Source organism: Eubalaena glacialis, chromosome 20 (genome assembly GCF_028564815.1).
Source record: "Eubalaena glacialis isolate mEubGla1 chromosome 20, mEubGla1.1.hap2.+ XY, whole genome shotgun sequence".
NCBI classification, from domain to species: domain Eukaryota; kingdom Metazoa; phylum Chordata; class Mammalia; order Artiodactyla; family Balaenidae; genus Eubalaena; species Eubalaena glacialis.
In genome coordinates this window covers 29,639,778-29,665,864 of record NC_083735.1, presented here as the reverse complement: position 1 = coordinate 29,665,864, position 26,087 = coordinate 29,639,778, and the positions used below count along the sequence as shown (strand labels likewise).

Genomic DNA, 26,087 nt, shown 5'->3' with positions numbered 1-26,087 from the left:
CAAAATTCCTGAAATTCCATAGAACCTTTCCTCCAAACAGATGTTAATCCTTTCCCTCCTTTCCCACAGATTATCCCACTCAGATTTCATAAAATCCTGGAATGGAAGGCAGGGAAGGGCAGAAAATATAATTCCTAGATTTTTGTATTCCTCTTAGAAAGCACACACATGAAGCGGTGGCACCTTTGGTGGCTCAGATATTTGACGCCTGCCTCACCTGTTGGACAGGTACAGCAAAACCTCCGTTAACCAGACCCATCTATCCAGAATTGTCAGTTAAAAAGAAGCATGATCCTTCATGCATTAAAAGAAAGAGGTGAATTATAGCAAAAACAGGATCAAGGATTTATTTCAAAATCCACATCCTTGGAGGGCTCTGCGCCTACTACATATTCAGTCCAATCTCATACATCTTCCTAGATACAATAATTGATCACTGAAATAATAAGGAACATTTAATGAATGCTTACTCTCAGTCAGGAATCAAGCAAAATACTTTAAATACCTCATCTCATTCAGTCCTTACAAAGAACCTACAGAGTATTCATTACCATTATACTCATTTAAGATATCAAAACTGAGACACCTAGAAGTAATGCAAGCTACCCAAGATCGCACAGCTTAGGGAGGGCCAGCGTTTGCATGGAACATTGTGTGATGCCAGAGAAGACGATACAGTACTTACCCATTGCCAATCACAATTCTCAATCATGAAAGATTTTCCTGGTATTTTATAGCTACTAAATTGAAATGCTGCCAACACATGACAGAGTTATTCACAATAAGATTTGGGGTGACAGAAGTTTTAGATCAACCCTCTATTTAAAAATTATTCAATAAACAGATCACACTCTTCACCTCCAACCCTGCATTCTGCTTAATCGGGGTTATCTTGGAGTAGAGAGATGCAGGGAAAAGAGAGTAGGGGAGGAAGAATTTGTTGGCCCTATTTTGCAGATTTAAAAACCAAAAGCAATCTCATCAACAATTTGTTGGAAATAAGGCATGGATTAATAATAGAAAAAACATGGGGGAAGAGTTGAAATTTTGCCCTCACCCACATTTCCTGAGTGCCTGGAGGGTGATCTGAAAGAAAACTGGGTGCATAACCTCTGGCTGTCATAAGCATAAATTATTTCAGCCATGTTGTGGGAGGTATATTTGCTTAGTTCAGTCATATTGGGAGAAGTTGGGATGAATTCATGTTGGTGAGGAACAATTGTATTATCAGTATAGGAGCTGATAAAGCAAATATTCCTGTTAAAGTCAAATTTTTATTGCCCAGTGATTCTTCGAAAAAAAACATAGAGGACCAGGGTTCTCTGCGTCTCTTACCTGGTGGTAAAGCTCAAGTTGCTAGCCATGCTCATATGTGTCGCTGGGTAGGAGTCCTGTGTTTTTGGACCAGAGTGTTCCCTTCCGTTGTTTCTCATCACCATGACTGTTGTCCCTGCAATGTCATAGCCATCTTGGTGAGTTGGCATAATACCCCTTCATAAGGGATTTCTGGACTGTTCCTATTGGCTGAGAGAGCTCTGGCCCCTTGACTAGGGAGAGGCTGAGAATCCTCAGCTACAGACTAGTTCTAAGAGGATGGTTTGTAGAAAACTCTTTAATTTCCTTCTAAGAGGATGGTTTGTAGAAAACTCTTTAATTTCCTTCTACAGAGTTAGAGAGTGGGTGAAAATGATTGTGAGGATGTTAATACCATATGGTATGCTTAAAATAAGTACCTACTGAGTACTTCCTTATCCATTCTGCACCTTTCTAATCCATCATTCTTCCCATCTCATCCAGAAGTATAGCACTTGGGGAGCCTTTCGGCTGCCAGCAGAGTCTACAGCCACTACAGGACTCTAAGAAAAGATCACTATACAAGGCCCCTACTCTATTCTGCAGATACTGGTCAGCCTGCAATTCATTCTCCTTGGATACTGCTTCCTTCTACTTCATTTATCCTTCAAGGCTTCCTTTATTATTTATTTTAACTTTTGAAGAATCTTGATCTTACCTGGGATATGTCTCAAAACATTTGTGAATTTCCACATCTGGAAATAACACAAAAGCAGATAATCTTCTCATCTGCAAAATAGGGAGAAGACTAGGACCTCAAAGGGTGATTGTTGAGGATAAATGCAAGAATGTGTGAGCAACATTAAATGAGCAACACGAAGCTGCTTTGAGATGGAAAAAAGCAGACACCTGAGCCTCCTGCACCCATATGTTGATACTCCATCACGCCGTTTTTATTCCAGAACAGAGATTTAACCTAGGAATCCTTTCAACGCACTTGGCTAGGAAGCCATCCTTGCTCAATAAGAATTGGCACTTGGTACTGTGATGAAAAGTAACATTCTAAAGGATGCTTTGGAAGTTAAATGCTTTTCTTTCACTATTCAAAAACCCTGCATGATCTGCTTGCCTGAACCTGATTGCCAGGTGATCAGAGATGGGAAGACTGCCTGGGAAGAAGTTATCGAGGAGATGGACAGAGTCAGAGGAGCCATCACTGCTATTCCTCTTCCTTTGCCCACCTAAGTGGAGAAAAGAGACATGACCTTTCCTCCTGTGTCAATTTCAGAATCTCTCTGTACTTAGACTACTCAGAATGGGGAGTGCCTCTGGAACAAGCCTTTAAAGCCACACCGAGCCAGGTTTTGGACAATGGCAGACAGAAGAGGGAATGGTATCCCTCTTCTTTTGATGTAACTCTTTCTAAGCCATTTTAATCTGCAGAAAATATCAATTGAGTCAAAACACACTTTTGGAAGAAGAGGGACATCCTTTGCACATGTGATTTGTCGGTTTAAATCAGCAGTAATTGCATCATACAGGTGTACTAAGAGCCAAGTATGGAATAAGATTGCTCCCTATCTGTAATCCTCAGAAGCCTTCACTTACATATGGAATTTTGATGGGGTTTTCAGGTTGATTGATGTTTCCTTATTTTGTGGTTACCTTTTGCCCTGGGGGGAACGGCTTGGGAAGGGAACTTCTGAAGAAAAATCTAAGCGAGGACTAGCGTGTTACCAACTGTCAGTCTTTAAAGGCTAGTCGGCTTAGTACTCGTGATGGAAACTGAGCTGTGGAATGCAAAAGGCAACATGCCTAAACTGGCTTGGGAACAATGGAACTTTCGGGAAGTCTCTTGTTTTCTCACAGCCTCACTCTCCAGCCAACAACATTTGCCAGGTATTAAGAAAAGGTGGGAGGGGACATGTGGGTGAGGTGAGTGCTGGGTATGAACCCTGAGAAATTTTTGCTCAATAAAGCTTTGAACCTTCCCTTGTGTCCTTCTTAATAAAATCTCTCCTGAAAACACATGAATGATCTGCATAATGTTGGAAGCGTTCATGATTATGGAAGTACGTCCATGGATACGGGGGTTGGAAGGCGCAGTCTCGTGGGGATGGGTGGAGGCTCTGGCTGTGTGCTGCTGGCTGCCCGAAGGGGAAAGAACTGGTCCACGTGGTCTCTTTGGTTCCTTCAACCCTAAGTTCTATAATCCTAATGAATTTCGCAAAAAAGTCTGAAAGTGTCCTCTCTACCAGGTTGCAGAGAGGGCTGTTAAGAACATGCAACAATTACTGCCCTTTCTCCCAGTTTCTTTGCTGCTTCAAACACTTGGGAGAAAAACCAAAGAATAAAATAAAACTAGGAAGTAAAGTCCCCTTCTCTCAAGGCAGTAGATAAGCAATTGAAGTTTCTCTGATTTCACTCTAAGAGCATTTGATCACTTGATTTATTTATATTTTAATCTATTTAGCTACAGCTGACAGTGTCCAAGTAATTATGTTTTCATATTTTAGGCAAGGGAAAAATGAAATGGATTTTTGCCTGATGCCCTAACCAGACTGTTAATGGCTTGCCATGGCTTACTATGACTTCTTCTCTATGGATATTCTAAAGAGGGTTTCCGAATAAAGCATTAGACATCAAAAAAGACATGGCATCTAAGACCTGTGGGTGACTGAAAAAAAAAAAAATTAAAGTCCTATGCACGGCCAGCATCTTGATTATCTTTCTCTTTTCTTCAAGAAGTGATTTCCTTGACAGCTACAGACAACCATTTTCCTTTCCTGGCACATGTGATAGGATTGCATATTAAGACACGCCTCATATACGATTTCCATATGGAGAGCAATAATGCTACTCCTCTCTCTCTCCCTCAGGAAATCTTATCATAGTCCAAATGAGTGAAAATAATTCCTGCCTTATTTGCCTGATTCTGAATCTGCTCCAATTTACTAAGTAGCTCAATTGTTGCAAAATTTAGTATCTACCAGTCGTTGTGACACACCTAAGAAGTGATACCATGTATCCTGGATAAGAAACACTCCTCTCAGGAGCCGAAGAAGCAGCAGGACAAGAGATCAAGCTGATGCCTTCGTCTTGCAAAAGTAGGGATAACATTCATCCATCTATTTATTTTTTTATTTATATATCTGTTCATGATCAGAACTTCAAGAAAATTCGTAGAGCCATGAAAGATGGCATGGATTGGCATGAAGAGAGGCTAGATCCAGGGAAACCTGCCAGGATGCTATTATCATCATTGGGATGAGAAATAAAAAGGGCCACGGCCAAAGTGGAGATGGACACCAAGAACTCGAGAAAATGAAGCCGCACCGCCAACGGTGGGACTGACTACAAGAACGATGGCAACTGTCATGAATACAGGAATGCAAGATACTGGTGTATGGTCTTTGTAGACTATTACCAGGCTGTTTTCCTTTTTACTGGAATTGGGTGGACATTTGGTCCCTGCTTTAGAGAAGAGGCATTTAGGAACACCTCTGCTCTCTCTGATACCTATAACCATTGGTGCAGGAGGAGAGCCAAGCTAGAGAGCTGGTAGATTCACTGTGGGGGTTAGAGCTCAACCTTCCAGGTTTGGAATGCTCATCCCTAGGGAACACTGGCTGGGCTGACTCCCTTCTTAAAGAGGTCACTTAGTCTGGGATGTTGATGAAAAAAAGACCCAAGGCCAAACCTAAAGGAAACTATGAAGTAGAGTAAATTCAAGTTTGGACCTCCTATTCAAACTAGTTCTTATCATTTCTGCCCATCCCTGACCCCTTTTCACGCCCTCTTTCCAATTTCCTCTTCATAATTCCCCTCTCATTTACACGTGACTCCATCACAAACATTAACATTTTAAGAAGGAATCTAAAGCCTTTCTCAGGGGGTGAGGATTAGGGGAATTTGGACACAACTTTCCTAAGGCCACTCTCCCGTTGCCCACTCTCCAAGCCATCACATACAGAGACCGGTGTGTGCTTCTCCCTGCCCTGGCTGAGGACCACTGCTCTAACATCTTAGGCGTTAAGAGAATTCAGTGCAGAAATGGCAGGCAGTGAACTGTTGAGTTGGAGCTGGGAAAGTTTCTGCCCAGTAACTTATCTAATTACATATGATTCCTCCTGCTCTTAAGGCTGGCCCTACCACGCATGGTCTTCATGCTCTGGATCCAAAACACATTGGGGAATGGGTCCAAATAAGTATAATCTACCAGGACTTCTCTGTCAATTCTTATTTCATCTGAATTTCACTGATGAGAAAAATAACGAGATTCTTTTTTGAGTTTGTGTTCCCACGGGTTCTATGATAATTACCATATAGGTAGTACTTACTATTTGCCAGGAACTGTTCTTAATGCTTTCTATATGAATAGACTCAACCTGTATACTCTTTATGTACTAATATTCTCATTTAACCCTCTGAGATATGTAATATTATCACCAACATTTTACAGAAATCTGAAACACTCTGAGAGCTTAAATAGTTTGCCTAAGATCACACAGCTAAGAAGTAAGTGAGCAATGCAGAATCCAACGTTTTTAACCACTGCACCCTGCTGCCTCTCTAAAATGTTAGATTATGAACTTAAGGGGAGAACCTCTGGTATGGTTCTATTCAGAAAAAAAAGAAAAATGGAAGTGATCAAAGAAGAGGGATTATAAATCATAGAACATCAGAACTGAAAAGAGCCACAGCGGTGATGAGGACTGCTGAATTTCAAAAGGATGACACTGAGATCCCAGAAGGTGATGTGTCTTCCCTAAACCGCAGCCAATCAGTGGCACTGTCGCCGTCAGAATGCAAGCCTTCTGACTTCTCGTTGAGTACAGGAGGTGGAAGAAGTTGGTGGGACTGAGCAAGCTTAATTAACTCAACGAAGAGATAATTCTTTAAAGGGAGTGGGCCGGGGATACATTTCATCTGACTCTGAAATGTAAAATATTCAACCTGGAATCTGAACTATCTCTAAGTCAGTAAATTTTCTATTCTATCGTCTATTGATAAGTTCCTTAGTCCTTTTAGAAAGTTAATTCTCTGGGAGAATTTCCAAGACATTATCATGACTTTTAAATCTATAAGGCCAAGTAGTCCCCTTCTACAGTGATGTCCTCTTTGGCACATTTTTGGCTAGAACTAACTCTCCAGGTTCAAATTCACACACAAGTCCACTCCCCTGGCTACCAGACCCTGAGTGTTTCATGGTACTCTGCTGCCATCGTCTGGCAGAGTGAAGTAAGAACAGCTGGCTCACTCAGCCTGCTATTTAAGAATCTTGGTACCAGATTAATTAGAGTTGTCCTGGATGTAGTAGAAGTGGTGATGGAGGATCAGTATGGAGCAAGAAGAAAAAGAAAATGATTCTATTATGAGAAGAATGAAAGGTTCTGGGGAAGATCAAATGCCAGATTATAAATTGAAAGTCTTACTTATAAATTACCTGTTATAGAAGTGGGTGAAATTTGACATATCTACAAATATGAATGCAGAGCTCTTTTCTTTAAACAAAAATCTTTCCATCTTTATACTAGACCAACTAACTTCCTGCTTTAAAATATTTATAACAAAAACACACTTAAAAGTCAGCTAAATGATTATTCAATTTATAAAAGTTTTTGTTTTGCAAAATGACTGACAGCAGTGCATGCATATGAGTGTATAACTTATGTGCAAAAGTTTGATTTGTACACTGTGTTTACAGGGACATGTCTACTGCATGAAACAATGCTGCATTTTCATATGGGATAAAGATATGTGTAATGAGACGATACTCTTAATGTGTTATTTTTTTCTTTCTCATTCACATCTCTTTAATGGGACATTTCTCCATTTAGTTAGCCTCACCCATCGCCTCAAGAATGATTCACATTGGGCCTCCCTGGTGGCGCAGTGGGTACGAATCCGTCTGCCAATGCAGGGGACACAGGTTTGAGACCTGGTCCGGGAAGATCCCACATGCTGTGGAGCAACTAAGCCCGTGCGCCACAACTACTGAGCCCGCGAGCCACAACTACCGAGCCCGCGTGCCTAGAGCCCGTGCTCCGCAACAAGAGAAGCCACCGCAATGAGAAGCCCGCACACCGCCACGAAGAGTAGCCCCCGCTCACCGTAACTAGAGAAAGCCCACACGCAGCAACAAAGACCCAACACAGCCAAAAATAAATAAATTACAAAAAAAGAATGATTCATATTATTATAGAATGCAAAAGAGTCAATGTTTAACTTTTGAATCCCAAATAGGCTCTTGAAGCCCATTTAATTAACAGTATTCTTTAGAGTCAAGCGTTCCGTTGCAAGCCCTCTAGGTAATAGGGATTTCAGGAAATGGCATAGGAATAGTTTCTTTCTATGCCCAAAACTGTCTTAGATTTTCACAAAAAAATTTAAAGAGTCAGAGAAAATAGATATGGTTAAGATAGAGCCTCTAGTTCGGAATGTGGGATGGAAGCATGAAAAGTTCCATGGACCTGCTCCTCCATGAAACAACAGTAACTAGTGAAAATTGAAACACACACACATACAAGCACAATTAAAGTCTCTAGAAATTGTCCTACAGGCATGTAGCAAATGTAGACAATTTATTCAAAAAATTATACCAAACCTTAGGAAGAGCTACAAGAGCCACAGGCACTTGGGCCACAAACGGCTTCCTTTCCTCCAACCCCAACTAAGTGTGACAGAAGCTCCATTCTGGGTATGTGTGCCCGGAAATACAGAGCTACCCTTCCCTCCAGCTTCCAGGCAAGGGCTATGGCGTGTCTCGGGGAGGGGCAGGGCACCAGCATTTCTCATTCTCCCAGCCCCATGGTGCAGAGGCTAAGTTTCAGGTGAGTACAACCAAGAGGATGGAGGCTCCCTTCCCCCACACAGCCCTCACTCATGGGGCAGAGGCCCTGCCCCAGCATCACGGGGTGAAAACCATGGAGCACTGAATAGCCTCATCCCAGCTCGCACCCAAGGCCGAGGTTTTACAGTGGGAGAGGCAAACCAAGACCAGAAGCTACCGCCACTGCCCAGAGACCTGCTCAAAAAGCAGATGTGTCAATTCCAGAGAAGTGGACGACCGTTTCTACCCCACAGCTCCTGGGCAGTGGCTCAGAGATTCTGCCCAGAGGGAGAGGCAGGCCACTACAATAGAGAGCTCTGATGTTCTTCCCAAGGGAATTGGCTTTACTTGGAGTAGAGTGTGGAGAAGCTCAAGCCCAAGGATGTTCTTGAAAACAATGGTGATTTTGGTGGCAAATCATTAAGTGGATGCTGGTAGCTCCATGAGAGCAACAAGGTAAACCATGGGCCAGAATTTACCATAGTGAACCAGGAAAGAGACAGCTAATAAGTGCTCTCTCAGGTTCAGAACAAACCTCAGACTAGCCTCAGAAACTACTCCTGCAAAGGGGCTCAAATTTAATTGGATAATATTGTAAAGCAATATATGCCTCAGGGTATTGTCAAAAATAATAGTCACTGGCAGCCAATGAGTGTAGCCTAAGAGCTGGGTGTGATACCAACAGAGGCAGAGAGCTTAACAGAGAGTCAGGAAAGGAGACAATTAAAAAGAGCCCAGTTAAAACCACTGTCATCCCAGGGTGACTATGTGCATCCCAAGGCTATACTCTCTGATGGGCAACACCAGAGGCTTCACACTGCAGGGGAAATAGAGTTCAATGAAATAGTCCAGCCAAGCCACTAACCCACTAATCCAACAAGAAACAACAATACCACCCCTGGTGTCCAGAGTTGCTACAACGAAAAGTTTGTGCTTCAAATTATTTGAAGAAAATGAAAAGCCAAACCACAGGATGGGAGGAAATATTTGCAAATCACATATCTGATAAGGGACATGTATCTAGGATATTTAAAGACCTAATGTAACTTAATAATAGAAAGACAATAGCCCAATTTAAAAATGGGCAGAGGATTTGAATAGACATTTCTTCAAAGAAGATATACAAATGGCTAATAAGATCCTTATTAAAAGATGCTCAACATCTGTAGCCATTAGGGAAATTAAGCTAAAAATCACAATAAGATACCACTTTACACCCATTAGAACAGCTACTATTTTTTTAAAAAAAGGAAAATAATAAGTGTTGGTTAGCATGTGGAGAAATGGGAACTCTTGTTCTTGTGCACTGCTGGTAGGAATGTAAAATGATGCAGCTGCTGTGTAATACAGTATGGTGGTTCCTCAAAAAATTAGACATAGACTTAATATTTGATATAGCAATTCTACTTCTAGATGTATACACAAAAATTAAAAGAGGAACTCAAACAGATATCTCTGTGCTAATATTCATAGCAACATTATCCACAATATCCAAAAGTTGGAGACAATCCAAGTGTCCATTGACAGATGAATGAGTAAACAAAAGGAAGTGTATCCACACAATGGAACATTATTCACCCATGGAAAGAAGTGAGGTATTGATACATGCTACAACATGGCTATGTGAAAGGAGCCAGATGCAAAAGGCCACGTACTGTATCACCCCCTCTTTATGACGTGGCCGGAAGAGGCAAATCTGTAGAGGCAGAAAGTAGGCTAGTGGTTGCCAGGGGTGCAGGAAGAGGACGGGGAATGACTGCTGCTGGGTATGGAGTTTCCTTTTGAGGTATGGAAATGTCCTAAGATTGACTGTGGTGATGGTTGCGTAAATCTGCTGATATACTAAAACCCACTGAATTGCTGGACCCTTTAAAAGGATTTGGTATTTACTTCATAGTTTTTGAATTATATCTCGATAAAGCTATCACCCAAAAATGACAGAGCCTGGACCCCTGAGAAAACACTTAGTCCCTCCCAACCAACACACACACCTGGTGTCTCAGGAAGGTGAGAGGTGGTGAGACAAGGAACATAGGATAATTTTATGGTGTGTAAGGGGAGAAAATCCATAGGAAAACCCTCTTCATATGGATCCTGGTGGGCGCACTTAGAGGAGTATTTAGTAACAGTGCAAGATGACTAGAGAAGAGCAGATGGCGGCATGTGTGTGTTTAAGCAGAAGATGGCCTGAGGGCACCACCTAGGTTCCCACATCCTGACATGCACACCTACGAATGTGGGGAGACTGACAAATCCCACAGAGCAGAGAGACCAAAATAACATATGGAATAAAAAGACTAGGAGTAAAGGAAAAAGGGATTTTGTAGACCTCAAGACCAGAGGCTAAAAACTACAATGAGGTACCACCTCACAAAAAGTCTACAAATAATAAATGCTGGAGAGGGTGTGGAGAAAAGGGAACCCTCCTGCACTGTTGGTGGGAATGTAAATTGGTGCAGCCACCATGCAGAACAGTATGGAGGTTCCTCAAAAAGTAAACACAGTTACCATAGGATCCAACAATCCCAATCCTGGGCATGTATCCAGAGAAAACCATAATTCAGAAAGATACCTGCACCCCAATGTTCATTGCAGCATTATTTACAATAGCCAAGACATGGAAGCAATGTAAATGTCTATTGACAGATGACTGGATAAAGAAGATGTGGTACATATATACAATGGAATACTACTCAGCCATAAAAAAACCCCAAAATAATGCCATTTGTAGCAACATGGATGGACCTAGAGATTGTCATATTAAGTGAAGTAAGTCAGACAGAGAAAGACAAATATCTTATGATATCACTTATATGTGGAATCTAAAGAAATGATACAAATGAACTTATTTACAAAACAGAAACAGACTCAGAGACACAGAAAACAAACTTATGGTTACCAAATGGGAAAGGTGGGGGGGGATAAATTAGGAGTTTGGGAGTAACATATACACACAACTATATATAAAATTGATAAACGAGGACCTACTATATAGCACAGGGAACTATACTCAATATTCTGTAATAATCTATATGGGAAAATAATCTGAAAAAAAAAATATATGTGCGTGTATATATATATATATACACGCACATATATATATAACTAAATCACTCTGCTGTACACTTGAACCTAACACAACATTGTAAATCAACTATACTTCAACAAAAAATAAATTTTTTTAACAAAGAAAATTCTATCTGAAAAAAAAAACCAGAGGCAATGTCAGGGACGATGGATTTCAGTAACAAACGACAGTAGGTGACCTAAATCCAGAAGTAACAGAGTCACTGGTTGCCAATGCAGAGGTCACAGAAGTTGACACTTACAGACCTCAGGAACCAGTAAGGAGGACTCTCATGAAAGGATGCTTGGCTGTCCACTACGAGAATACCATATGGTTAGGCAAGATTTCTCCTGCATTTAGATAGAATACTACTGGGGAGAAGAGAAGAGAAGAACCTTAGAGAGAAGGACAGCCATGATAGGAAATTCAAATTCTGAATTAAGTTTAAATGCTGAAACACTGGGATTTTACCCAAACAATCTTAACATACCTGGAAGAGACTAAGTTTCAAACCAGAAGTGATTAAGTTATCATGAATGCTCGAGATCAACTTTTCTCTTCCTGCTTTAAGTGGTAAGGGTTGTTGGTGAGCTATCGAGTTCAGATTGAGCAAAGGGGGAAAGTTTCATTTCTTCATCACTATGCCAGAATGAGTAAATTTTAAGCTCCCTACAATCCATTAAGGAACAGACTACTCAAGGAACGGTTCTGTTCGCAACACTAGAAGAAATGATAATTATGCTGGTGACAGAGGGGTTAGCTAATGCTACAATAGCAATCGTATTGCAATATAAATGTATCAAATCATGTTGTACACCTTAAACTCATACAATGTTGTATGTCAAAGACATCCCAATAAAATTTAAAAAAATAGAAATGGTCATGAGGGGGCATCCTTATACCCAACGAAGCAGTCAGATACAGGCTGAACTTTTAGACTGAAGGTGGGAAGACCTGCGTGACGTAGAGAAAAAGCAACAGGCTAATCATCATCATGTCTGGAATTGACTTGGAAGGTGCCTCCAGCTGGCTATGTGACTTTGGACAAAATTACTGAATCTCTTTCACAGCTCATTTGCATGGCCCGGGAAGGGGTTGAACTAGAGAACTAGTAAGGTTTCTTCCAGCTCTAAAAGACTGATTCTCAGGTCTTGGATGCCCAGTGGGGAAGCATCTGCCACTTCTTGGCCAAGTTCAAGTGGACACTGTCTTTTAAGAGATAGAGTCCCTCCCCTTTCCTTGGCCACGCCCCCAGAAGCTGGGCTGAGGACAGCCAGACAGAAAGCGCAGTTACCTGTCCTGTGTCGAGGGTTCTTGCTTTTGCAGCTACATTTTCCAATTAGCTCAGGAGTATACACATCACTGTGACAGACGGCACAGTAAAAGGCGGCTCTGGACAATGAAAGCAAATCAAGAATGACTTCTGTGAGGCTTCACACTAAAGAAACACGGGGCTGACTCAGGCTGCCTGCCATTAAGTTGTATTCACTTTAGGACTTTCTCCCCGTTAAAGTAATAAAAAAAAATTTTTACCTTTTGACATCCTTTGCAGATTCAGCAATAAAGAACCCTAGTGTGTTCTTACGGAGCTTAACTTGAGCAGGTGGGTTTAGTATCAGCCCACTGGAAACAGAAAATAATAATACAGTAATTTCCCCCTCCAATTTCTGGGGCAATATCTGTTTTTACCGAAGGATTCTCTACGTTGCAGAGTTAATAGGGCTCAATCCCTTTTGACTGCCAAAATTTACAGCAGAAAATGTGAATCTGACTGCATTTAATTCATCAACTGCTGCTGAATATACTGAGGGGGGCCAGGTCACAACCCAATTGCTGAGCTGCATACACTCCCCGGACTGTGTCCTGCATCAGAAATGGTCAAAGCAATTCAGATGCAGGAGGCCTTGCTGATTGAAGCTATCCAAGGCCAAACAGGCCAAGGCCACACAGTTGCTAGCCTTACGGTCATCCTAGTGGTGTACATCCTTAGGCTATTTGTCCTTTAAAATTAAATTCATCTAATTAACTGGCTGGATTCAAAAGTTCCTTTTATTTGCCTATACAATTTTTGAACTTGTTTATCTCTGACTTCACTTTTGTGTATCTTGATTGCAAGATTTTTGAGAGCAGGAGCCACGTGAATTGTTTCTATTTCTACACTACTTGAATATTTTGATTGTCTATTTTATTATGGTTTTGTGTGTTTGAAAACGCTGCCTTATAAACTTCATCCGTGATATTTTTTGATAGGGTGCTCCATTATGACTATCTGAGCTCCTCACGTTTCTCCCTGCTGGTCAGGATCTCCCGTTTTCATTTCCTTTCATTCAGACCTCCAGCACGGTGAGGTCTTACAACCCTATACCTCCCCTCGCTTCGTGTGTGTTTGAAAAGGAAAGGACACGGATTTGTGCCTCCCCTGCCTCAGTATCATCGGTTGATATTCACTACCTAACAAGCATATGTTTAAGTTGTATCTTCATACCTCCTTTTTTAAAGGCAGGGTCCTCTGAACTCACGTTAAATTCTTAGTTATGAAGATACTGTCATAATAATTTCTCTGGTTGCATTTGAAAGAAGAGGTGAACATCTTTCAAAGAAGTTATTGCTTGATCCTCCCCCCGCCCCCTTCATGAATCACGGCCAGTTGCTCTATTAGAGAACGCAGGCCACTGGAACTAACTCAGAACATTCTCTGACTGGGGTCAGATCCAGCTTCACCTCTTACCAGGTGACAAATTGTTCCCTAAGACAGATCCTGAGGATTATCCAGAGCTTTTGCACATCTTAGAGTCTAGCGAGGTGCATCAATTAGAAGAAAAAATAAAAGGTGAGAAAAAATAGGTTTTTCCCTAGTTTTTCAATATACTTGCCTGAAGCCCAGCTTTGAGATGCCCTATTTTCCTTCCGTGTACAGTGACTGTGGTGGATTTAGCACAGCCTGGTGATCAGAAGTGCCCCCAGAGTAAGTTCACATTCTCGCTTGGCCCCTGGGTGTGGTGCAAGCTTGGGGAAATTATTTAACTTTTCTTGGCTTCTACTCTGTAAAAATGGGGCTAATTGTACCCTTCTTACAGCATTGTTGGGAGGATTCGGGAGTTAATGTAAGTGAAGTGCCTAAAGCAGTGTCAGTCATGAAGTAGCAATCATGTAAGACTGCTATTACCAATATCTTTGCCAAATCAGGATTTAATTCTTTTGATGCATCTGACTCTTTGGTGAGAAACCAAAATTAAATCTATGTTGGAGCAGCTGCCTCTTTTATTGGAGGTAGATGTATGCTAGGTAGTAAATGGCACCAGAACTTCTTGAATATATGTAGAACTTAGCTGCTTATTCATGTTTCTGGTCCACAATGTCCTGACAGTCATTCTAATAAAGTTTATAGAAATCTAGGATGTTAAATGTGGAAAGGATATTAAGAGCATTTGGTATAACCGTTTCTGAATGTCAGTGAATAAAATGACTATATCATGGGGACTCAAAAAAATTCATAGATTTTGGTTTTATAAAGTCAGAAGTGAGGTTTTGAATTCTATGTCTTTCAAACTTTGCAAATAATTCCGATGCATAACCCAGGTCATTGAAGGCCAAAGATGTTAAAACCTGATCAAGTTTTGGGCTGGTCTGAAACCCAAACTACCTGGCTCGTGAGGCTAAGATACCATCCTCCTTACTCTCACCTATTTCCAGTAGAAAGGGCACTTGTACATGGGTTTCGATTTCGAGATTTCCATGAGCACGGCAGAATTGTTAAATAAGATTCAGCCAGCCAGATGGTACTATTCTTTACTCTCCTTAAGCACTTGCTCTGTACTGTATCCCACTGACCCCTTTTGCTCCGATACCTTCTACATCCTCTCTAACTGACACACTGTTTCTTCTTTCTAGCCTTTCATATACTTTGTAGTCCCTCTGATATCATTCAAAACTATTGAATTTTGACTGTTTCCCTATGATTTTAGGGTTCCTGGTAATGTCAGTCTTTGAGCTGGAAGGGGTCTTAGGGATTAATTAATGTGACTCCCTCCTTGTACAGGTGATGGACACTTCTCTACGGCCACTGGGCTGGCAAATCATAATCAGGATCAAAATCTAGCCTATTGATTCCAATTTAATTCAAGGTAGTTTTTCACTAAAAAACACACAAAAGCCAACATAAGTGTTTCTTGTTCCCCATCCCACTTAAGCCTCACTTTTTATTTTTCAGCATCTTTTATCTCTATATCATTGTGGCTGACTCTGGATTTCTTTTTTATTATATGATAACTTCTCTTACTTCTTATATTATTCAGTACGCATTTTCAGGAAATGCTGATGGTCTGATAAGGTTACCTCTTTCCTTTATCAACAGCACACTTTGCCCAGCAGGCCAAATTCCCATTTTTCCATATTTTGTGGATTAGTTTCTAAGGCTAGAGTTTGTGGGAACATTTTTATCACAAATAATTCTATTTCATGGTATGGTTTCATGGTCAAGACTTACAAGATCTGGTAATATACTGAGGAACAGATCTGAGAAGGTGACCATTTCTTCTGTCTCCTGATCATGAGACACAATTGGGGCAAGGCCATAGGAACAAAGGCAGAGCTCCTGCCCACCCACTAGGGTAACCATTCTAACCTCAATCATTAAAGACAGTATTAAATGCACCACAGCAGCCTGGGTGCCTTGAGAGCCTGGGGCCGGCTCTCAACAAATAGCAAAAAGCTTAGTTACGGCTGTATGTTTGGAAAAATCTTAATCATAAAGATTCCCCCTCGAAGACTCTGAAGCGATTTGAAGTCTCATTGGTACCAGTAACCGTGACACACGGACTTGTGTTCGATGGCTATCAGCATGAGGTGCATCTTCACGAAGCAGAGCCTGGGAAGGAAGACAAGCAATGGTGAGGCAAGAGAGGACAGCAGAGCACCAGGTCACAATAATACGACGGACACTCTGTGCTCTTTGCCTGGGAGGACACCACCCCCTCCGCAGAGGGAGAGCCTCTCAAATACGGAACGTTCACTTGAAAGTGAATCCATCCTGGAGTAACGCAGAGCCAGTGCACCAACTGGGACAGAGATGAACCTGTCCCGCACAGACTGTAAACCTCCAGGCTGCAGACACTCAGACTTATTCATCCTTATACCTTCTGTGTTTTGTCACTGAGCCTGGTCTACAGTGAGCCCTTTGTGAACACTGGGGAAAGAATGCATTGCACGAAAATGAGGAAAGTGTTTCCCTTAACTTACCGGCAAACATCAGGAAAGCTCATTCCAGCAAAGTCATCAGAGAGGCGTTGAGTCAGGATTTTGTTCTTCAGGCCGCTAAAGAAATGCTTCTGCCAGGGCTCTTTAGGGCAGACCTGGAACACACAGTCAGACCACATGAGGCACAGTGGTGTGGAAAATGGGATATTCAATATACACATGGTGTATTCTGCTCAGCACCAAACCAGTACCCACTGCATTCAGGTCCCAGAAAGGAGATTTGTCCTCGTGCTTAACTAGAGAAATGTCAAAGGAAGAACAAAAACTCTAACATACATCTCAACTACTTCCAGAATGAAGCAGGAGCGTCACGACTCAGTTCCTCCCCAGATGGCATCCACGCCTCCTGCTGGAAATTAATTCTTCTTCCAATAATTTCAGCAAGGTAGACTGAACCAGGAACAGTAAGTCCTGTTTGAGTCAGGAACAGTAAGATGGGAAGAATAATGTGGAATCTAACTCGTCTCCCCCTAGATATGGCTGTTTAAGATTTTTTTAAAGAACATATTAGTTTTCTACTCACTGACTAACCATGTACCACAAAGATGAAAATATTCATGACTTCTGCTCAGTATCAGAACCCTTCTTGGTTTAAATAAACTCAAAAAGCCATCCTGATCAATGGAAATGAGCACGTAAAAATCAAGGGCAGTGGTAGGCTTCTAGAGAAATGGGGGATGTGACAAAAGGATTTCTCTCAAAAAGAGCTAAATGTTGTCTAACTGGGGGGCGAGGGGCAGATGGTGCTGAGTAACTCCTCTCTGACATCCGTGTAAGACCCCCAGGGATTCTGTTTTGCTCTACTTGCATCCTCCTCATCCTCCTCCATCCGCAGCCATGACAATCACCACCACGCTGCTCTGACCGGGCACGACTGGCCCCTTAAAGCCCAGAATCTCCAACGAAAGCCTGGAATTCCTAGGAACTCAGAAACACCATGGCAGTGGAGAGTTGAGGCCAGTTCAGAAACACTCCTCAGATGGCCATCTTGTGGTTTAGGAAGAACAAGACAAAAACAAACACACAAACAAAAAAATTCTGCCCTGCTGATAAAAAGGACCACCTCTTTCCAATACACCTCATCACCGTCTCAAGATACAGCTGACTCTCCTGCATTTTCCCCCTTTCTTAAAGTCCTCTCCCTGTGCAGTTCAAGTCACTAAGTCCTCGTGACCAAAGAAACTGGCTTGGCGCTGCTAATCCAAATGTGCCAGGTTTTGCAAGAGGGTAAAAAATAACCGTAGAGATGAAGATGTCCTGAGTCAGTTTTTTTTTTTTTTTTTTGCAATAAAGACTTATTTTATTTATTTATTTATTTTAACATCTTTATCGGAGTATAATTGCTTTACAATGGTGTGTTAGTTTCTGCTGTATAACAAAGTGAATCAGCTATACATAGACATATATCCCCACATCCCCTCCCTCTTGCGTCTCCCTCCCACCCGCCCTATCCCACCCCTCTAGGTGGTGACCACCTCTAGGTGGTCACAAAGCACCAAGCTGATCTCACTGTGCTATGCAGCTGCTTCCCACTAGCTACCTATTTTACATTTGGTAGTGTATATATGTCCATGCCACTCTCTCACTTTGTGCCAGCTTACCTTTCCCCCTCCCCGTGTCCTCAAGTCCATTCTCTATGTCTGCGTCTTTATTCCTGTCCTGTCCCTAGGTTCTTCAGAACCTTTTTTTAGATTCCATATATATGTGTTAGCATACGGTATTTGTTTTTCTCTTTCTGACTTACTTCACTCTGTATGACAGACTCCAGAAAAAACTAAAAATAGAACTACCATACGACCCAGCAATCCCACTACTGGGCATATACCCTGAGAAAACCATAATTCAAAAAGGGACATGTACCACAATGTTCACTGCAGCTCTATTTACAACAGCCAGGACATGGAAGCAACCTAAGTGTCCGTCAACAGATGAATGGACAAAGAAGATGTGGCACATATATGCAATGGAATATTACTCAGCCATAAAAAGAAACGAAATTGAGTTACTTGTAGTGAGGTGGATGGACCTGAGTCAGTTTTTTTAAAATCAGAAAGGGAAACAGGATGACAAGATGGATTTTGGATTTGGATAGTAGAATCGGGAGTGTGAATAAATCAGTTAGATTAGATCTAATCTAAATTTAAGCTTAAGGCAATTCTCTGTGCCTAGAACCAACTGGAGATGCTCCTCAGACTACGATTTCTTACCATATAATCAATATCGATCAACAGAGTCAGAATACATGGCATTGACCCAAGGCTTTCTAATCTGACTGCGCAGAAGTTTACAAATATTCATTCAATACCTGGAAAAAATCAGGTTATGAGTAGATTAGCAAGTCTTATTTCATAGATGCAGAAACTGACAAGAGAAAGTTTAAGTGCCTAATCCGAGCAAAATTGGACATAAGACACTAGCATCCTGATCATTAAACCTAAGTTAATAGGTTTAATTAACTAAATTAATTTTAATTAATTAATTACAGAATCTAAATCACCAGAGCAGAGTACAACATGAAAAAATCTTGCCCTGTTTAGAATTTCTGAAAGAGAGTTTCAGACTTCTCTCCCCACCACCAAAAAATTATCATGACCACAAATCTCTCTTAATTCCAATCTTCCAAAAGCCACCTTATGAATATTGACAGGTGACCATCATCACTGAGGAGGTTCCAACTTTAGATAAACAAACAATAAAAAAAAACAACAAAAAACCCAACAAACAACAACAGCAATAAAACCACAACAGGGCAGGTTGTACATCTCTACCTTCTATATTTCCATGAAGGAGACAAAGTTTTCATATAGAGTTCACACTCTATTTTCTCTAGACACAGAGATTAAAAATCACCATCTCCACAACACATATTGCAGTTATCCTGCACTTTCTAAGCTTACAACACACAGGCAATGTCCTCACAAGCCATTTCCTGGGCTACACACAGTGACCACTAAGTGAAGGTTAAAGCATGTTCACTGTATCATCACCAAGGCTCATTCCTACTGCCTGATGGTCGATTTTATTTCTCTGTATATGGCATCTCCTCACATTCACAGGGGGAATTACTAGAGAATGCTGTGGTTTCCAGTCAGCATTTTGCTGACCAGAGTATCTCTTGAATCTTATACCTCTTTCGCTTTTCCTTAACAGCACCAAGGGAGGGACCAGAAAAGGTGTGCAGATTTTAAAAAATTTATTGGACAAGGGAAATAAAGCGCAAAGAGAAGCCGAGAAGAAAATTGGGTGTAAGAAGAGGCAAATGTGGACGCATAATTAAATGGAGAGAAAGGTGACTCTCTGGAGAGGCTTTGGACAATAGGATACCAGGCCCAGCTGAGGGTTAGAACATCTTTCCCAGAGCATTTCACAGGGATGGCATTTGGAAGGCATACTATGTGCTACAGTATTTCATCCCAGTAGTCCATTTAGCCATTTATTTTTTCTCAAACAAAGGTATCAAAAGACCTGATGTAGAAGATTGGGAGAAGATATCTAACAGCCAGAGGCACAGGGCATAGTGGTGAGACTGTAAGTCAGACAATTCTACATCTGCTACTTACTAACTTACTATTAGTTAGCATCCATGACTGGGATACTACCTTGAAATATCGAGGGAAACACAATGTACTTAAAATGCATGACACACAGTAGGCATTCAACATGTGGCTACTATTATTATTACTGCATAGAATATCCCAAAATAACCCGGAAAATTAGATTTTAATATTATTTGTATTATTATTTCTCTTTGATGAATATAATTTATTATTATGTCAATTACTTGGTATTTAACATATATTTACATGTATGATTTCTCCACTAATAACATAACCTTTATTTATATTTCTACCTTCAATAACTCAAAGTGCTTCTACATTTATGAATACATTTACTGTCATAACGTCATGGATTGCCGGGAGGAAGCAGGGTTATGATTTCTATTTTGCAGGTAAATATTCTTAGGCAACAATAAGATAAACAACTTCTTCAAGGTCAGTGTGGTACTTGGGACTTCAATCTAGATGTCTCAATCCTTTCCCAGCTCAAGTAGAAGTCAAATCTCATTTCTTGGGGCCTTCTTGCTTCCCTCAATTTTTATTTTCTATTTCTGATATTAATTTATGAGGACATGGGGATAAAGCCAAGATTCAACATCAGTTTGCAAGGTTACCTTCTTGTTTTGCTCAACAAATAGAGATGTCAGAAAGGTACACAAGCCTGGCACCAAACAGCCTTGGGCGATAAATCCGAGCTTTAATTCAGCAAAGCAGATGATGTTGTCTCCAGTATTCCAGTTCCAGCTGGGGATCTTTGGCAGAAAAACCTGTTTCATGGTAAAAAGTAGTAGAAACAGACTTGTGGATACAGAGAACAAACTAGTGGTTACCAGTGAGGAGAGGGAAAGAGGGAGGGGCAAGACAGGGGAAGGGGATTAGGAGATACAAACTACTACGTATAAAGTAAATAAGCAACAAGGACATAATGTACAGCACAGGGAAATATAGCCATTATTTTGTAATAACTTAAATGGAGTATAATCTATAAAAATATTGAATCACTACGTTGTACACCTGAAACTAATACGATATTGTAAATCAGCTGTACTTCAATAAAAGAAAAGTCAAATATTAGAAAGAAATATACCTCAAGAAAGTTCCCCGAATTTGCAATCATTTTGTTTGCTTGTTTTATGTTTTTGAAATATAATTAACGTGGAACATTATATTAGTTTCAGGTGTACAACATTCAATATTTGTATATATTGTCAAAGGATGACCACAATAAGTCCAGTTAACATCCATCACTACTGTAATTACAAGTTATTTTTTCTTGTGATGGGAACTTTGAAATTCTATTCCCTTAGCAACATTTAAATATAAAATAAAGTATTATTAACTATAGTCACCATGACTCTTTTATACTAGAAATTTATACCTTTTGTCCCCATTCCCCCATTTTGCCCACCCCCACCTCTGGCAACCACCAACTTGTTCTGTGACTCTATGAGCTCAGGGTTTCTTTTTTGTTGTTATTCAACATATGAATGAGATCATATGGTATTTGTTTTTCTCTGTCTGACTCATTTCACTTAGCATTATGCCCTTGAGGTCCACTCGTGTTATTGCAAATGGCAAGATTTTATTCTTTTTTATACTTTTTGAGAAGACTGTGTATTCTGGTGCTTTTGAATGCAATGTTCTGTATTTGTCTAAGTCATGAGGTATAATATGTTGTCTAAGGCCAATGTTTCCTTATTGATTTTTTTATCTGGATGATCTATCCATTGAAGAAAGTAGGGTATTAAAGTCCCCAACTATTATTGTATTGCTGTCTATCTCTCCCTTTAGATTTGTTAACATCTGCTTTATAAATTTAGGTCCTCCTATGCTGGTGTCATAAATATTTACAAATGTTATATCCTCTTGTGGGATTGACCCTTTGATAATGTAATGCCCTTCTTTTTCTCTTATTACAGTCTTTGTTTTAAAGTCTGTTTTGTCTGATATAAGTATAGCTTCCCCAGATTTCTTTTGCTTTCCATTGGCATGGAATCTATTTTTCCATCCCCTCACTTTGTCTGTGTGTGTCCTTATATCTAAATTTCTTGTAGGCAGCGTATAGATGGGTCTTATTTTGTCTATTCAGCCACTCTATGTCTTTTGATTAGAAAATTTAGTCCATCTATATTTAAAGTAATTATTGGTAAGTATGTATTTACTGCCATTTGTCAAGTGTTTTCTGAAAGTTTTATAATTCCACTGTTCCTTTCTTCTCCTCTTGCTCTCTTCATCTTTGATTTGATGACTTTCTGTAGCGGTATGCTTAGATTCCTTTCTGTTTATCTTATTTACTATAAATTTTTGCTTTGTGGTTACCATGAAGCTTGCATATAACAACCTACAAGTCTCTTCTAAGTTGATAATAACTTAAGTTTGATCACATCAAAAGCTCTATATTTTTATCCCCACAACCCAACTTTTGTTTTTGATATTACAATTTACATCTTTTTATTTTATGTATCATTTTACAAATTATTGTAGTTATTTACTACTTTTGTCTTTTAATCTTCATACTAGATTTGTAAGTGATTAATCCATCATCTTTACAACATTAGAATATTTGGAATTTTACTATATATTTACCTTTACCAGTGAGACTTATACTTTCATATGTTTACCTTTTACTAATTACCCCTTTCATTATAGCTTAAAGAAGTTCCTTTAACATTTCTTGTAAGGTTTGTCTATTGGTGATGAACTCCTTTAGCTTTTGCTTGTCTGGAAACCTCTTTATCATTCCTTTGATTCTGAATGACAACTTTGCTGGGTCAAGTATCCTTGGTTGGCAGTTTTTTTTTTTTTTTTTCTTTTAGCACTTTGAATATATTGTGGCACTGCCTTCTGGCCTGCAAAGTTTCTGCTGAAAATCTGCTGATAATCTTATGGGAGTTGCCTTATATGTAACAAATTGTTTTTCTTTTGCTGCTTTTAAAATTCTCTCCTTGTCCTCAACTTTTGACACTTTAATTAGAATGTGCTTGATATGGGTCTCTTTGGGTTCCTTTTATTTGGAACTTTCCAGGCTTTGTGGATGTGAATATCTGTTTAGGAAAGTTGACAGCCATTATTTCTTCAAGTCAGTTCTCTACCCCTTTCTCTCTCCCTTCTCCTTCTGGGACTCCTATAATGTGAATGTTGGTCCACTTGATGTTGTCCCATAAGTCCCTTTAAGCTATCTTCACTCTTTTTCATTCTTTTTTCCTTCTGTTGCTCTGATTATGTGAGGTCTACACTCTCTATTCTGTCTTCATGTTTGCTGATCCTTTCTTCTGCTTCCTCTGGTCTGCTGTTGAACCTCTCTATTATGTTTTTTTTTTCCAGTTCAGTTATTGTATTCCTCAGCACTGTGACTTCTATTTGGTACTTTTTAATATTTTCTATCTCTCTGTCGAAATTTTCACTTTGTTCATCCATTCTTCTCCTGAGCTCAGTGAGCATCTTTATGACTGTTACTTTAAACTCTCTATCAGAAAAGTAACTTATATCCTTTTCATTAAGGTCTTCTTCTGAGGTTTTGTCTTGTTCTGTTGTTTGGAAGATATTCCTCTGTTTCTTCCTTTTATTTGACTCTCTGTGTTGGTTTCTGTGCATTAGACAAAAAAGCCACCTCTCCCTGCCTTGAATGAGTGGACTTGTGTAGTAGATGAATCTTATTGTTCAACCCTGCCCTAGCCCTTGGTTGTTTCTCAAACCCTTGTCATTGTCCAATCTGCCTACTTTATTTTTAGTGGCTCCCAGTACTTACGGGTGTGCCAAGATCTGTCCATGTCCCAAAGGGGAGGATCTCAGTCAGCACCTAAATTCAGAATGACTGGACTCCAGACCATCAGGCAATAGCTTTTAAAGTATGTAAACATAACTCTTTCCAAATTTACATTTTTATGTAATTAACAATCTTAATGGGGCTCCAAATTTCACCTGCAACTGGCAAAAGCTTTTTGTGTGTAGACTCATTATAAAGTAATAAGTTCATACATTACTCAGATGAACTAAGTTCATTTAGTTCTACAGACTAAAAGGGGAGGAGACTGAACAGGCTATAATGTTACAATACCTTGTTATGGGACTGAAGTATCTGTATGATGACTCTGGTATTAGGGTAATAGTTCTTGATAGACAGCACCCTACAAAAATAACAAATATGCTCATTAGTGATGTGCCATATCCAACGTCTTTATAATTCAATTCAAAGTTAAGTTGATGTGTGGGTAAGCACAGGAAAACAGCACATTATAAGGTTCATTGTTATGATCTTTAATAGCACACACACGGAAGAGTGCTATGGTTTTAGTGACTTAGTAAATTAAATCTATGGAAAGGTAAGCTTTTGGTATTAAGAGTGGTCTTCTGGGAGCAATTCTTGAGGAGGAAATAATCAGTTTCATATATTTTAGTCTTCAAACTCAAACACATTAATTACAGAAAATAACAGAGACTGAATTGCTATCTATAGCTCAAAGTAGCTAACAGACTGTCTAATCCAACTTCCTCATTTCACAAATTAAGAAACTAAGATCTATCTTATATTTACTGTACGTTACAAGTTCTCAGCCTTTTTCTTGCTTTTTGTAGAGTCACCCTCAGCTATGTGTATTTATTTTGTTCTGGGGGCCAACAGTTAATCTGGGTTAGGTACAATGGCATTGCCCTAACAATGACAGTTTGAATCTCTTACCACAAATTGAGTTCCTCCTCATAGATAGTTCACAGTTCAAGATGGTAACACTAACCCTAGCCATCTTGAAAATACTGCCAATAGTCAAAAGCACATCATACTGAACCATGCACAATCTTTCACTAGGACTACTGGAGAAAAACCCCAGTAAATAAAGTCTACAAATAAGGTTCACAAACCACAAAAGCCATCTTTATTTTTGAGGGGCTGTTAGTTAGAATGGTGCTATCTGAACAGTTATCAGTTATTCGTATGCTTGCTTTTTAAATTTAGACAGCTATTATCCCTACGGAACTCCAGGAAACTTAAGTGGAGAAGCACACTGACACACAGTAAACTCTATTTTGACTTCTTTTTTCATACATCTGAACAGTCTCTGGGGCCAAAAAATAAGGCAGAAACCTGGAATATGATGAACCCTGTGCTGTGATACATGACATCTGTTTAGTCCTATGCACGGGGCTTTATTTTAAAAGAGGTAAAAATAAGATCAGTATTGGAGCATGTAAGACACAGTGCCAGCTTCTTACCTCATAATGTTTGAAGTGTCTTCAGCATGTGAGTCACTGCACAGAGGGTTGGCTATAATCAGGCATGCTTCTGCAGAGTCCACCTATTCTTCAAGATTAAACAGCAGCCACCTTGTTAATTATATACGGGAAACGCTCACGTGTTCCCCTTCGGGGTTTTCTTATGGTTTCATCATACCATTTCCAATAAGAAAGAGAGCACACTTGGGAAGGACCTGTGATAAGGATGTCTTTACATCAGCATCACAGTCCCGCAAACGCTGAAAGGGGCTGCTTAGACGGACCAGGGTCTCCAACATAGATGTAGATTGCTTTAAAATGGAACAAGTGCATAATGATATTTTTCCTATCATCCAGAAACATCAATTTATGACTAGTGATGAGTAATAAGATCTTTTTAAGCAACTTCCCGTATGTTTATTTACCTTTCAGAATAGCAAAAAAATTATTGAAGTTGCTCTTATAACCCCAAGTGGCAGGAAAGAGAAAGATTATACTGTGTTTGTCAATTTTTGCTTCAATTCTTTGTGCTGACTCTATCGATCTCTGCTTTAAAAAAACTGAACCTTTTGTTCCATATGATTGTGCGAAACCTAAAACATGAGAGGAAGTTGGCCTTGATCTTAAACGCAAGATGTCTAGAGGGTTGGCTGTTGCTCATCTCTTTTAGTCTCAGCCTAATTGGGATCTCTGCTATTTTCCTTCATGCCTTTCCTATCAGAGGGCATATCAGTGTGTTTAGGAGAAGCTGGTAAAAGCTGACAGACTCCTAGAAATCTCTCATCCGGCAAGAATCCCACTTGGATAGAAAGATTTAACACACTTCTGCTATCCACAACTTTTTCAGATCTCTTAGACTGATAACATAAAACTG

At 40.0% G+C, this 26,087-nt stretch overlaps 1 protein-coding gene across 1 annotated transcript in view; it reads right to left on the bottom strand.

The window, feature by feature from the left end:
- KCNU1 (potassium calcium-activated channel subfamily U member 1) overlaps positions 1-26,087 on the bottom strand; it is a 134,870-nt gene that overhangs the window by 66,885 nt on the left and 41,898 nt on the right. The window contains exons 12-19 of the mRNA XM_061177379.1: positions 25,214-25,296; positions 24,063-24,132; positions 20,620-20,772; positions 16,431-16,543; positions 15,991-16,059; positions 12,726-12,815; positions 12,487-12,584; positions 1,336-1,450 (exon numbers count right to left, since the gene is read on the bottom strand). Coding sequence (XP_061033362.1) covers positions 1,336-1,450; positions 12,487-12,584; positions 12,726-12,815; positions 15,991-16,059; positions 16,431-16,543; positions 20,620-20,772; positions 24,063-24,132; positions 25,214-25,296 — 791 coding nt within the window. The remainder of the gene's footprint in view (positions 1-1,335; positions 1,451-12,486; positions 12,585-12,725; positions 12,816-15,990; positions 16,060-16,430; positions 16,544-20,619; positions 20,773-24,062; positions 24,133-25,213; positions 25,297-26,087) is intronic.